The following is a 12,625-nucleotide window of genomic DNA, read 5'->3' as shown; positions in this document are numbered from 1 at the left end:
ATGTTCTTACCTTCCTCCCTTGCTCCCAACCCAACGAGTGACATAATAGTGAGGATTTCAGGCAGAGGTGAGAAATGGCTATTTGTAGCAGGTAGGACCTCGGCATCACTTGTGTGTATGGGCAGTGTGAGTGTGTTAGGGAGAACCATATACCTACTCATTTGTTGTTGTTGTTGTTGTAGTTGTTGTTATACTAAAGGATAATCTGGGAAATTAACAGTTGCATCACAGTTTTAGGGTGGTGTTCCAACATAATAATTACAAGTAAGTGCATACAATAAACCAGGACTTCTCTGTTAGCTCAATTCAAGTTACTTGAGAATAATACAGCATGTCTTTTTCCAGTGCAGATTTATAGGGACACAGGCTTATTTTTCTCACAATTAGAGATTTCCTTTTATGTCACAAGATATAAATTAAGAAATAGAAGTTAGTATTATAAAAGGCCAACTAATACCAAGTTTTAAAAATAGATGTTGGGTATAACCAGAAATGTAGGCATAAAGACTGAATCCTCTGCAGTTTCTTGTTGGAACAGCTCCTTCCTAATTTACATGATCAGTGAATGCCTGAAGCCATACTAAGAACAAAGATTTCTGTCTAGTCTCCCCTCTATCAAGTTCTCCACCAAGAGAGAAAGAACAAGTTCCAACAAAGACTACCCTTGAAATAGTGTGACTGCTTTTATCAAAGCAGTGAGTCAATGGCCCCTCCTAAATCGTGGGTTTTATGATTCTATAATTGTTTGATTTTAGAGGCACTTTGTTCTGATGAGATAAACTGTCTCCCTAAGGTTTGACATTTCTCTGGCCAAAAAGACCAAAAGAAGGACAAGGCTGAACTATTAAGGACTCTCTAAAGATATGGCCTCCACTTTAGAGTACAGAAACAGCAGGCCTTTGAATGGGGGACTGTGTAGGAGTGTGCTTCTCCCGTTTTACCTCCACTCACTCCCAGGACTTTGACCCGCGAGCCTGTCCATGGAAGGACTAACTAAGCTGGTAGACCCACCACTACTCCCAATATAATGCTCAGATCAACACACGCTCATGTGTGTTTTTCAGTCTGCTTGTTTTCAGCAGACAGAAGGAAACCACTTCATTTACTTGAACATTTCATTTTGCTGTCCCATACTGCTGAATTTCCGGAAATACATACAACCATATACAAATGATTGTTTTTTTCCTTAGAAGTTTTTTCCTTACAAAAGAGGAAACTTCTCAGAATGGTGCGGTAACTCAGTTTTTATATTTTTTATACCAGTAGTAATATTTGAAAACTGTTTTATCCTTAACACTTAATAAAATATTAGAAGTCAAGTAGTCTCCGTAGTCCACTTGGGCTACGGATCATTAAAATAGATCCTTTCACTACTTAGGCTGTACCTATAAAAATCATCTTTCAGCATTATTTCTGAATTAGCTCTACAGCTACCCCCAAACTGGAATATATTTTTAAAATGCATTTACTTTCCCCACAGCATTCTGAATGACTTGTACACATGTGATGGAATAGAGGTTTAGAAATTTGTTTTATAATCTTAAAGATAGCTATAGTATAATTATAGTATAACTATCTATAGTACAACTGTCATAGTCTATAGTATAACTACTGTGTTTGCCTGAAAATAAGACCTAGCCGGACAATCAGCTTTAATGCATCTTTTGGAGCAAAAATTAATATAAGACCCAGTATTTATTATTTATATTATATATTATATTATTATATTATATTATTATATTATATTATATTATATTATATTATATTATATTATATTATATTATATTATATTATATTATATTATATTATATTATATTATAAAGACCCCATCTAATATTACAGTATAAGACTTATATTACAGTATAAATAAGACTGGGTATTATATTATATTATATTATATTATATTATAAGACCAGGTCTTATATTATTGTAAAATAAGCCCAGGTCTTATATTAATTTTTGCTCCAAAAGATGCATTAGAGCTGATTGTCCAGCTAGGTCTTATTTGCGGGGAAACACGGTATACTATACTACACTATACTATACTGTACTATACTATACTACAGTATAACTATACTATAAATATCATCCTAAGGGCCCTAGATAATAGGCCCAAAGACAAACAGCCTTAGATACAGAATCACAGAATCTGAGAATTGGTGGGCCCCTGGGGCTGATATAGTTCATCCCTCATCTTACAAATGAACTTTGATAAGTAGGTAAATTACTTGTATGTTTTCACTAAAACACTCACAATACTATGAACATTATTCTGCACTTCACTATTTTTCTCATAATGTCATGGGTGTTCCTACAAGTCACAGATGTAGACCTACCTCTGTCTTTTTTTCTAACAAATTTAGGCGTATATATACACCACAACATAAATTAAATGGGATCACATGTTGTTTTCATTTTTTTAAATAGATGTATATTCCAATTTGTTCTATCATTTTCTTATTAAAGGTTATTCACTTTGATTCCAGTTTTGTTTTGTTGATTTTTCCACTTTGAACAAAGTCAATAAACATTCTTGTGCACTGGAGTTTTATTTCTTCAGGAAAGATGGCCAGTAGTGGAAGTGCTGGGTAGAAGACGAGAATATTTTAAATTCTTACAGTCATTGCCACATTGGTTTCCAAAAAGGCTGAAACACTTTACACTTCTACTGAATGAATGCTACTGGCCTTCTTCTCTATTCCAACCATAGGTGTTATTAGTTTCAGAGGAATAAAATGATGGTCTTATTGTTACTTCAGTCCGGAGGTGGAACATCTTTTCAAATGATTCTTGTCCATCTGAAGTTGCTGTTTTTTCAGCTGCTTGTTCATAGCTTTTGTCCATTTTTCTCTATTTGGGTGTTTATATTTTTCATAAGTATAAATCCTGTTTATGGTATCTTTTGCCATACAATTTGTTTTCTATATAGTCATGTATATGTGTACACACAAACACACGCTTATATATGGGTTTAAATCACAATGTATCATCCTGTATATACGCTTATAGCTTGTTCTTTCCCCCTTAGCACTTACTGGGAACATTTTCCTTTCTCGATAAATATTCATCTACCACATAATTTATAACAGCTGGCTAGTAATAGTCCATCATATAGATAAGCCATAACATTAAACCCATCCCCTCTAGTAGATCATTTAGATTATTACAAAATATTGCCCATTTAAACAATGTTGTAATAACTGTATATGAGCATCTTTGTGCCCATTTATGCTCATTCCTTGCCTTTGAAAGTAAATTATCTTTACAGGAAGAAGTCGGGGGCAGATGGGAAGAAATATGCAAATGAACAGGCAGACCCTCTATAGTGACACGCTCATGTGAAGGAAAACCTAGCATGTGCCAAAGTACTTCTGCTCCACACGTTTTATTTTTATTTATTTATAACATGTTTTATTTATGGACTTAATCTTAGCATCAAATCTATTAGATAAGTCCTATTTTATATTTCTTTTGTACAGATGGTCAAATACAATAGTAGTATCGCTGAGTGTATTCTATGTGCTAGATACTGTTCCAAGTACTTTGTATAACTCAATGCATTTAATTCTTCTAATTTTATAGATGAAGAAATTGAAGCATAAAGAGGCTACATAACTTGTCCAAAGTCACACAGTTAAGACACACAGATCCAGGATTTACACCCAGGCAATCTCTCCTCAGAGGCAGGCCCTTTAATCACTAGCACACTGCCTCCCAGACGGGTTAGATGAATTGCCCACTCATTCAACTAGTAAATGGCAGAGCCAGGATTTCAAACCAGGTCTTACTGTCCCCAGTACCCATGTTCTCTGACTTGCTGGGAATAAACTAGAAGACAAAGGAATCTTTTATAGGTGGTAGAAAAATAAAATAAAAAGAATTAGGGCACTTAACTACCTTTATGTCATTTAGGAATTCAATGTCTTTCTTCTGTATTGTTTTATTTGTCCATATTAGGGCACTATAGGTCTTGGTCTTTTCTTCTTCACCTTCTTTCATATGTCCTATTGCCTCTCTAAACAAAAACAATAAAAGAAAGTTTGTCTGTATAAAACACACACATGAGTTGCCCTACACTTCCCTTTCTTTAAAAATAGCTTTATGTAATTTACATACAATTCCCCTGTTCTAACTGTACAATTCAGTGATTTTTAGTATGTTTATGAAGTTGTACAGCTATCCCCATCATCTAATTTTAGAATACTTTCATCACACCGAAAAAAAGAAACTCCATACATGTTTGCAGTCACTTCCCAGCCCCCATTCCCCCCAGCCCTTGGCAAACACTAATAGACTTTTTATCTCTACAGATTTCCCTACTCTGAACACTTCATATAAAATGGAATCATACAATATGTGGTGTCTGGTGTCTTGGCTTCTTTCACTTCATAATGGTTTCAAGCTTTATTGATGTTGCAGCATGTATCACTGCTTCATTCCTCTTTATTACTAAATAATATTCTGCTGTGGATATACCACAATTTGTTTATCCATGGACATTTGGGTTGTTTCTACTATTTTTGCTGCTGTGAATAACACTACCACGAACATTCATGTAGATTTTTTGTGTGGATGTAAATTTTCATTTCTCTTGGATATATATCTAGAAGTAGAATCACTGGGTCAAATGTTAACCTTTTGAGAAACTGCTAAACTGTTTTCCAAAGTGGCCACACTTACAATCCCACAGTAATATATGAGGGTTCCAATTTCTCCACATCCTTGCCAACACTTGTATTTTCCATCTTTTTTTATTATAGCCATCCTAGTGAATGTGAAGAGGGATCTTGTGGTTTTGATTTGCATTTCCCTAATGACTAATGACATTAGGCATTTTTTAAGGTATTCATTGGTTATTCATATATTCTCTTGGGAGAAATGCCCACTCAATCATCTCCCTATTATTAATTGGGTTGCTTACTTATTACTGAGTTGTAAGAGTTCTTTATATATTATGGATACAATTCTCTTATCAGATGTATGATCTACAATCAAAACTTCACTTTTGAAATGATCTCCAGTGAGCTACCCTTACCTTGTGACAAGCTGTAAGTCGCGGACTTGGATTTTGTTAGATGAGTTATTAATTTTCTGTAGTAGCAGAAAAAGAAAAACAATTAGCAACTCTAGTTCAGTTACAGAGTTGCAGAAACATGACGATTTCCATGTCATGAAGTGGTTTACCTGCTGAAGTTCCTTAATTTCTTGTGAAGTGAAATGTACTCTATGAGGATTCACCAGCTCAATTGCAAAGGGCCTTCCTGGCAGCACACACCCCGTCATGAAACAGAAACGTGTTGATGGAGTTAACATTTGGGCTAATGCAAGAGGGTTAGGAGGTGTGAAAAAACGAGTTGAGCTCTAGAGGACTGAAAGTTTAGTGACATGACTACATCTGGGGGAGGGAAGAATGTGTGAAAAGAATCAAGGGGCTTTTGGGGGGCTGCTAAACCCCAGTACAGGCAATATGTGAAAATGACTGCTTTCCCAAAGGCTCTTGAACAAGGCTGTGTTAATTAAAAAATTAAACCCAAAAAACTGCTAATTAACTTGGTTACACTAGTGTAACATTGCCACATGCAGCGATGCCCAGGAATACCCAGTTGAAATCCATCCTCCTTGCCTAATCCACTAGTGAAACAGAAATTTCAGCTGTGATTCAATGAGAGGAAGGGACTATAAATCTCAAACAGCTCAGGATTAACTCTCATTTTCCTTGTAACGGAACAACGTAAAATGAGAGACATGAAGGCTAAAAGAGCAGAATCACTTTTTAAATGAAGATGTGCATTTTAAAAACTGTAGTGGCCCCGCTGAAATGTTATTACATGGAACAATTAATATTCAAACTTTTGGAAAAAATGAGGCACCTCCTTGTTAATACACATAAAATTCCCTTGTAGTCTACAGGTATGCAATAAAGACAGCCTCTGAAGAATGATTCCTGTTAAAACATAATCATATAATTTATAGAGGTAGCTCCATAATCCACAAAGCTGCCTCACTTGGAAAAGCTCCGGGCTCTGCCCACTTTGGTTTTGACTAAGGCACTACAGTCAACCTGATAGCTGAAAGTTAGTTCTAGTCAAGTGATGCTGTTGCAATCTTACCATTTCCTAATGTTCTCACATCTACATCTTCTCTTCCGGAGGATGAAAAATTAAAACCTTAGAAAAGCAGACAAAGAAAAAAAAAATCAGAGACATAATAGTCCTAAGACTTTTGTTCCCACCTTTTGGTAGAAACCCAGTTTGTCTTAACAATTTATAGGAGTATCCCAAAGGATAGTCATTATCCCACCTCTAACTCCAATCTCTCCTGAAAATAGCAACGGTAATAATAACCACATATTGAGCACTTATTTTATACTCGGCCCTGAACTAAAAATTTTTGCATACGTTATTTCATTTAATTCTTATTATCACCTTATAAGGTAGGGGTTAAATAAAAGAACCCCAAGCTTCTGAAAGGTTAAGTACTTTCCCCAAGGTCACATGACTAAATGGCAGAGCTAGGTGCTTCTGATGTCAAAGCTAGATATTAACGACCATCCCATGCCACCATCCCACGGGAAAGCAAAAGACAGAGCACTGTTTGGAGGAAGGCCCCATCACCACCCTGGCTATAAGCTCATGGTGAAAAACCTATCATCTACTTTCTTCTTGTCCCTTGAAACAAACCAAAAACATTTATTTGAGAATTCAAGGGTAAAAGGTTTGACTCTAAAAGCAAATTCATTATATAAGCAAACCTAAGCTGGAACCATGACAAAACTAGTGTTCATTCTAAGACAGATATGTCATCACAGACTAAAAGCTGCAAATATTGGAATGGGAAATGGTTAAAAAAAACAAAAAACAAAAGTAGGAGGGGGTGGAGGCATTTCGTGACAACTTTCTTAGATACAGAACTGACTGATGATTTCACCATCATCACCATAGCAACATTGCCATGAGCAGACATTATTCCAAATGCTTCACATATGTTAACACTATAAGGTTCTTGTAGGTATCATCATTACCTCCATTTTACTTATAAGGAAGGAGAGACAGAGACAGGGTAAGTACCTCGTCTAAGATCACATCATGGGTAAGTGGTATGGTCAGGATCTGAACCAGGCAGTCTGGCTCCACCCAGAGTTCCCTAACCACTGGTCTAGACTACCCCACAAAGACAGCCCTAAATGCTCAGACTCACACCGACAGAGAAAGTAAGACCAGTTGCCGTGGACCAAGGATTGGCAACGGCTGGGATGTTTTGCGAAGCCTGGTCAGTCATTAGAGTGGTAAAGTATAAGGTCTCTGAATACAGAGGTTGAAGGCTAGAACTCAGGCTCACACCCTGATTTATTCATTCAGGAACAAATGTCTACAGGATGTGTGTGCAAGGCACTGTGCCACTTGATGCTGGGAAGACAAAGGCAAATACGATACACACTGTCCTTATCACAGAGCTTACTGTTTATGGAGGGATATGGACTATAATATAGTGACAGGGTTAGGACAGGAAAAGCACAGGAACATTCCTACACTTAGAGCATGACTGCAATATGAGCTGTGAGGTTTGTAATTCCTCAATCATCCAGCCACTTTGGAAAGCACAAGATGAGGAAGAACAAGACTGCTGGGAAGAACAGATGGGAAAGGTAGAAAGAGGGTGAAAACCATTTTGACAGCCATTTTTTTCCCAGGAAAGATTCTATATGCAAAGTTTCCATGTAGATTTTAGAAAAAGGAAGGCTAAACAGCTTTAAAAGTCATATGAAAACTATACTGAAGATTAGCCTTCCTTTCTAGGATGTTTAGCTGTGAAGACAGTAGGATTTCACCCTTCCTTCACCTTTAAGAAATCCCATTAGCAAGTCAAGGCCAACACTTGTTGGAAACACAGGCTCTGAGCTGTTGTGTGTCACACACTGCCATGGTGAAGTGGGCTCCTCTCTGCCCTCCAGGGCCCAAATCTGTGGGTCTCACAGAGAGAAGCAATGCTAGGTAAGGCCTAGATATCCATGGTAGGTCTAGAATTCGAGTTGCTGGTTAGGCTCATAAGTCTGGGGAACCTGTGCTGTGTTATACCTGGGGATGGGCCAAGTGGGCAGCCATGAGAGGCGCAAGGTCAGCTCTTTTCCAGGTGGAAAATCTAGGCCAGGCAAGAAGTAGGATTCAAAACAAAAAAAAAGTAGGATTCTATGGACCATTAAGTCCCAAAGAACCCTCCATTCCACATTTACACTCCATTGTCAAGCTGCTAACAAATCCACAGCAACATTAGTCACTTCCAGGCAGAGTCAACAGACTCAAGAGTAGCACTAACGAGGGATGGAGAGTTCAAAATGGCATCTGGGAAGCTGAAAAAGTCTGAGTCCGTAGGGCTGTGGCTTGTCTTATATTTGCCTACCTCCATCTCTAAACCAGCTATAATGCCAGGAAACCAGGGTGTTCACAATGGCTGAACCATAACCTGCGAGATGTGGGAGTGGAGGGACTGAGCAGGACACAGAGAAGCTCTACCAGTGACTGCTCAGTCAGATTAGAAACCTCACATTCATTAGTGAGTCCATAGAACTTTCCACAAATACCAGCCCATCAACAAGAAAGAGGTGTGGAAAGCTAGGCTCTTGAGAAGTCCAGAGAAACATTACAGTCAATCCAGACAAAGGGAATAGGGGTGTTTACTATACCTTTTAGAAAAATGTTTCACATTTGGACCCTACATTGAGAAATACTCTGGGGGACAAACTTTAAAACTTTATTTGTATGCCATTATGAATAATACCTGACAAAAACAGGAAAAAGAGCCACTGCCTTAACTATTAGGAAAGACATGTTTAAAACTTAGTTGAGTTTTCTAAATCCTGTGAATTCTTTGAGCCTTCTGATCAAAGGAACAGGTATTTCAAAAACAAATACAAAGCCAAGGGTAAGACTTATCAGGAACTGCATAAGTGGTTCAGCTAGTCTGCAGTGGCCCTCGCACCCAGGGGCAGACAGACAATGGGACTGAAAGATGGACAGAGAGCAGATGAGGAAGACCTTAGACTATCCAGTTAAGTAGCTTGGACTTGATCCTGTAACTAGTCATTGCCAATTTTCAGCAGGGAGCTGATATGACAAATACTTATTTAACGAGTGAAGTAATAAATGTATCAGGGGAAAATTTCTTAGACACATTAAGAGTGTTTCAAAGTTTCTTACTCGTTAACTAGGGAATTAGCAAGTACATAATATGATGTGCCAGTTTGAAGTGACTGAGAAACAAATTTGCATTTCCCATGTAGGGGAAGGAACCTTTATATAAGTAGCTAGGCTGCTTCATGCAATACTGGTTTATTTTCATAGAGCTGCAAAACTTGGAGGCATAATAGTCAGAACCATCTTCCCAGAGTTGTCAGATGTGAACCACAGAAACAACAAGTAATGTATCTGAGAAGCACAAGTTTAGCGTATTGATGCTATTAATCAGGCATTTCAAACGGCGAGGGTTTACCCCCTGAAAAGGAGTGTGAGAGCACAGGGACCCAGAGCAGCTCTCAGGAAATTTCTTCAACATATCACTATTGATGCTAAACACAGTTTTATTTACTTTCAGTGTGGGGACAAATTTTCTCCCTCAAATGAAAAATGACAACAATCTACCTTTAGGAAGATTACAAGGAGAAAACATACAGCTGTTTCAGAGCCCCCAGCAGCCCTACTCATAATGGGGTCTTCCTTGAGACCCAAATAATCAGAACTGAAAGTTTCTTGAATCCTCTTAAAGAAAGGGAGTAAGGTGGCCCCAAAGAGAGTTTGAAAGAGACTTTCGGGTGCCAAAGCTTTACTTTGACTTCTTCGTAACTTAGATAAGTCTCATAAGATAACCAGTGTGTAAATATTAGACTAAGTAGGTAAAAGGTCATGGCAATAACCCAGAGTCTTTACTGCTAAGATTTTGGAAAATATTAGGTTGCTAGGTGTGGGGACAGAGTCCCAGAGAGCAGTTTCCAGGCTCTTGGCCTCACGTGGAAAGGTGCTGGCTCGGGAAGTGGATGGCCATCTGCTGTTACCGGTTAGCCATTAGCCACCTAATATCACTGCAGTGGCTACACTGGGGGGGTGGGTTGGTTGGCAGAGAAGCAGACTGCAGATTGCAGATCGTGTGGCTCCTGCTTCCTTTGTCTCCAACCCACCCACGAGCGAGAATATAGTGGTATGAACCCTCTATCCACAGCTCAGTCGTTGTTCCTTTTTGGCCTCACCATATCCTGGGTTCTTATGCGGGGAGTGGGAGCAGAGACCCTGCATGTTACTTTCTTCTTCATTCAGTAAGCAATTTTTAAAGACCCTTAAAAAACCTACCCCGGAGGCAGCAAACTACAAGAGGGATGTGGTTTGAAGTGTTTCTCTTTCTTCTTGACAAGCCAGAAAGCTGGTAGGACCAGCCATAGCTCATCTCAGTCATCTGCTTCCTATTCCTAAAGCCGGCTTGTCTTCAGGCTTTTCAGAGAGACAGATGGATGTCTAGTTGGTCCCTCGAAAAAGGTGTTCTAATTATGCTAGTAGACCTACTTTAAGAGTGATTTACTTACTGCCTACAGTTTTTCCTGACATTCAACATGATTTCCTGAGACTGAAATCTTAGCCCCTTTCCTCTAGTAGAATCCTAAATTGTTATGCTGCCTTTGACCTGACAGGCCTATTGAGACAAAGAAAACATCAACCTGACAGGCTGTGGCTCATCCCACAAACCTGGGCTCATTAGTATTAAGTTGGTGAAAAAGTAATTGCGGTTTAAAATGTTAAAAACTGCAAAAACCGCAATTACTTTTGCCTAGGAAAGGGTATTAAAAACATAACACTACTACCATTAAGTCTTTGTAAATGGTAGCTGTTGGTCTATTTTCTCTACGCTTCAATTTTATCCCAGGATAATTTAGTGGTTATGATGGAAGCCAGGCATTTGCCAATAATTATTCTTGAACCAGTACTAAATGTGGAAGTGTACTTTAATTTTCTCATATTCCCCAAAAGAGTGGAGGCTGAAGTGTCCCAAGGTCAGAGGTTAAGTTCATTCATTTAAAATAGTTTCAACTGTTTTGAAGTTGCCCAGGAAAGATCAATCATCTTGAAAGAGGAAAGAAATCCTTGGGCAACTTGGCTCAAATCCAGCCCAGTCAGAGGAGCTCAAGACATGATAATTCTTATTCATGGAAAGCTGCCAGGCAAGGGGCCCAGACTTGGTGGTGATTTACAAAATACAGAAATCTTTCCCGCCACCTCTAAGAAATCTATTCACGAATGACAATGTATTTAAAATACGAATATTATAACACTTACTCTCTGCTTTGAATTCTGTCAAAAGATGATCAGAAATTAATTCTCCCACTGAAGATTCCAGCTTCCTTTCTCCATCAATTATCCAAGGAGTTTGTGGTAGATTCCTGGAGTATTTATTATATCTCCCTGCAAAAGAAATACAAGGTAGTCTGGATGGCATGATGCGATTAACACAGTAGGGTAAAAAGAAAAACAACAACTACTTATTGAATGCTAATATCCTAGGTCCTATGATACGAAACAAGGCTTAGGCTTCAATTAACTTACAATCTAATTTGGGAGCCAGCACATACACATAGATAACTAAATGAAAATATTTAAGGTAACAATAGAAGAGATGGCTAAAGACATGATATGAATCATTAAATAAATTCTAAGGGAATGCTCAATGTATTTGTTAATCTGATTGGCTGACTGAACAAGTTATACTATTACAGAACACGCCACAGATCATTTAGAGAAAACAGCAACGACTGCTTTTACACCTGATTAATAATACTTTCAATATAATAGTCATTGGTGATAGTAGATTTCAAAGAGTTCAAATACAGAAAATTTTGAAGTTTTTGTAATAATAATAAAAAAAAACCCTAACAGAATATGACTCATTGCTTTATGAATAAAGCTACCCTAAGGCACGTGGCTTTTATTCATTACCTCAGGGCAGGGTATTATAGTCAAGACTTAAGATCAATGTCATTTCAGCTATCACTATAAAACAGCTGTAGCTTTCAAAACAAAGACTGTCTGCTAGATTACCTCTTGGAAAAGTCAATGTAACAATTTTTTTTTTCAGGCAGAAGCCAAGTGTTTAGTCATTTTGCAGATAATAAAACTATTTCTTCAAGTTGGCTTTCCTATTATTAAAAAAAAAATCCTCTCCACAACTATGTTTCTCCTGACCAATTTTGGGTCTCTACATCTACCCATATTTCCACTTGGCCATTTCTGATGAAAATGTTTGAAACCTGGGAAGTGTTATTTCCCTTCGGCACGGCATTTCAAATAACAGATCTCCTGAATGACCCTAGGAATGCTTATAGAACCTAAAATGAGCTTGGCCATCGGTTCTAGTTCTCAAAAGAGTTAAGTAATCAGAACCTAATAACAACAGTAATAAGGAAACTGAGGAGGAATCAGATGAGTTTCTCAGAAAGGAGAATAAGTTGACAGTGTAAGTATATTCTAGACTAAATATTTTACCAGCCACAAAAACAGCACCATGAGCACATTCAATTTCAAGAACAGTACATACAGCCTTTGGTGAGTTTGGAGGACAAGGAAACTGCCTGCAAAACAAAATAAATTTT

General features: G+C 37.9%; 1 protein-coding gene across 3 annotated transcripts in view; it reads right to left on the bottom strand.

Annotated features, from left to right (window-relative positions):
- PUS10 (pseudouridine synthase 10) overlaps positions 1–12,625 on the bottom strand; it is a 62,848-nt gene that overhangs the window by 6,628 nt on the left and 43,595 nt on the right. For all 3 annotated transcript variants that reach the window (XM_081069042.1, XM_081069041.1, XM_081069043.1), the window contains 6 exons: positions 12,519–12,604; positions 11,316–11,441; positions 6,111–6,167; positions 5,185–5,261; positions 5,036–5,091; positions 3,898–4,015 (listed from right to left, as the gene is read on the bottom strand). In XM_081069042.1, coding sequence (XP_080925168.1) covers positions 3,898–4,015; positions 5,036–5,091; positions 5,185–5,261; positions 6,111–6,167; positions 11,316–11,441; positions 12,519–12,604 — 520 coding nt within the window. The remainder of the gene's footprint in view (positions 1–3,897; positions 4,016–5,035; positions 5,092–5,184; positions 5,262–6,110; positions 6,168–11,315; positions 11,442–12,518; positions 12,605–12,625) is intronic.

This window comes from Rhinolophus hipposideros, assembly GCF_964194185.1.
Source record: "Rhinolophus hipposideros genome assembly, chromosome: 12".
In the NCBI taxonomy this organism is placed as follows: Eukaryota; Metazoa; Chordata; class Mammalia; order Chiroptera; family Rhinolophidae; genus Rhinolophus; species Rhinolophus hipposideros.
Note: the sequence above shows the minus strand (reverse complement) of the source record. Positions and strands in the feature narration are given on the sequence as shown.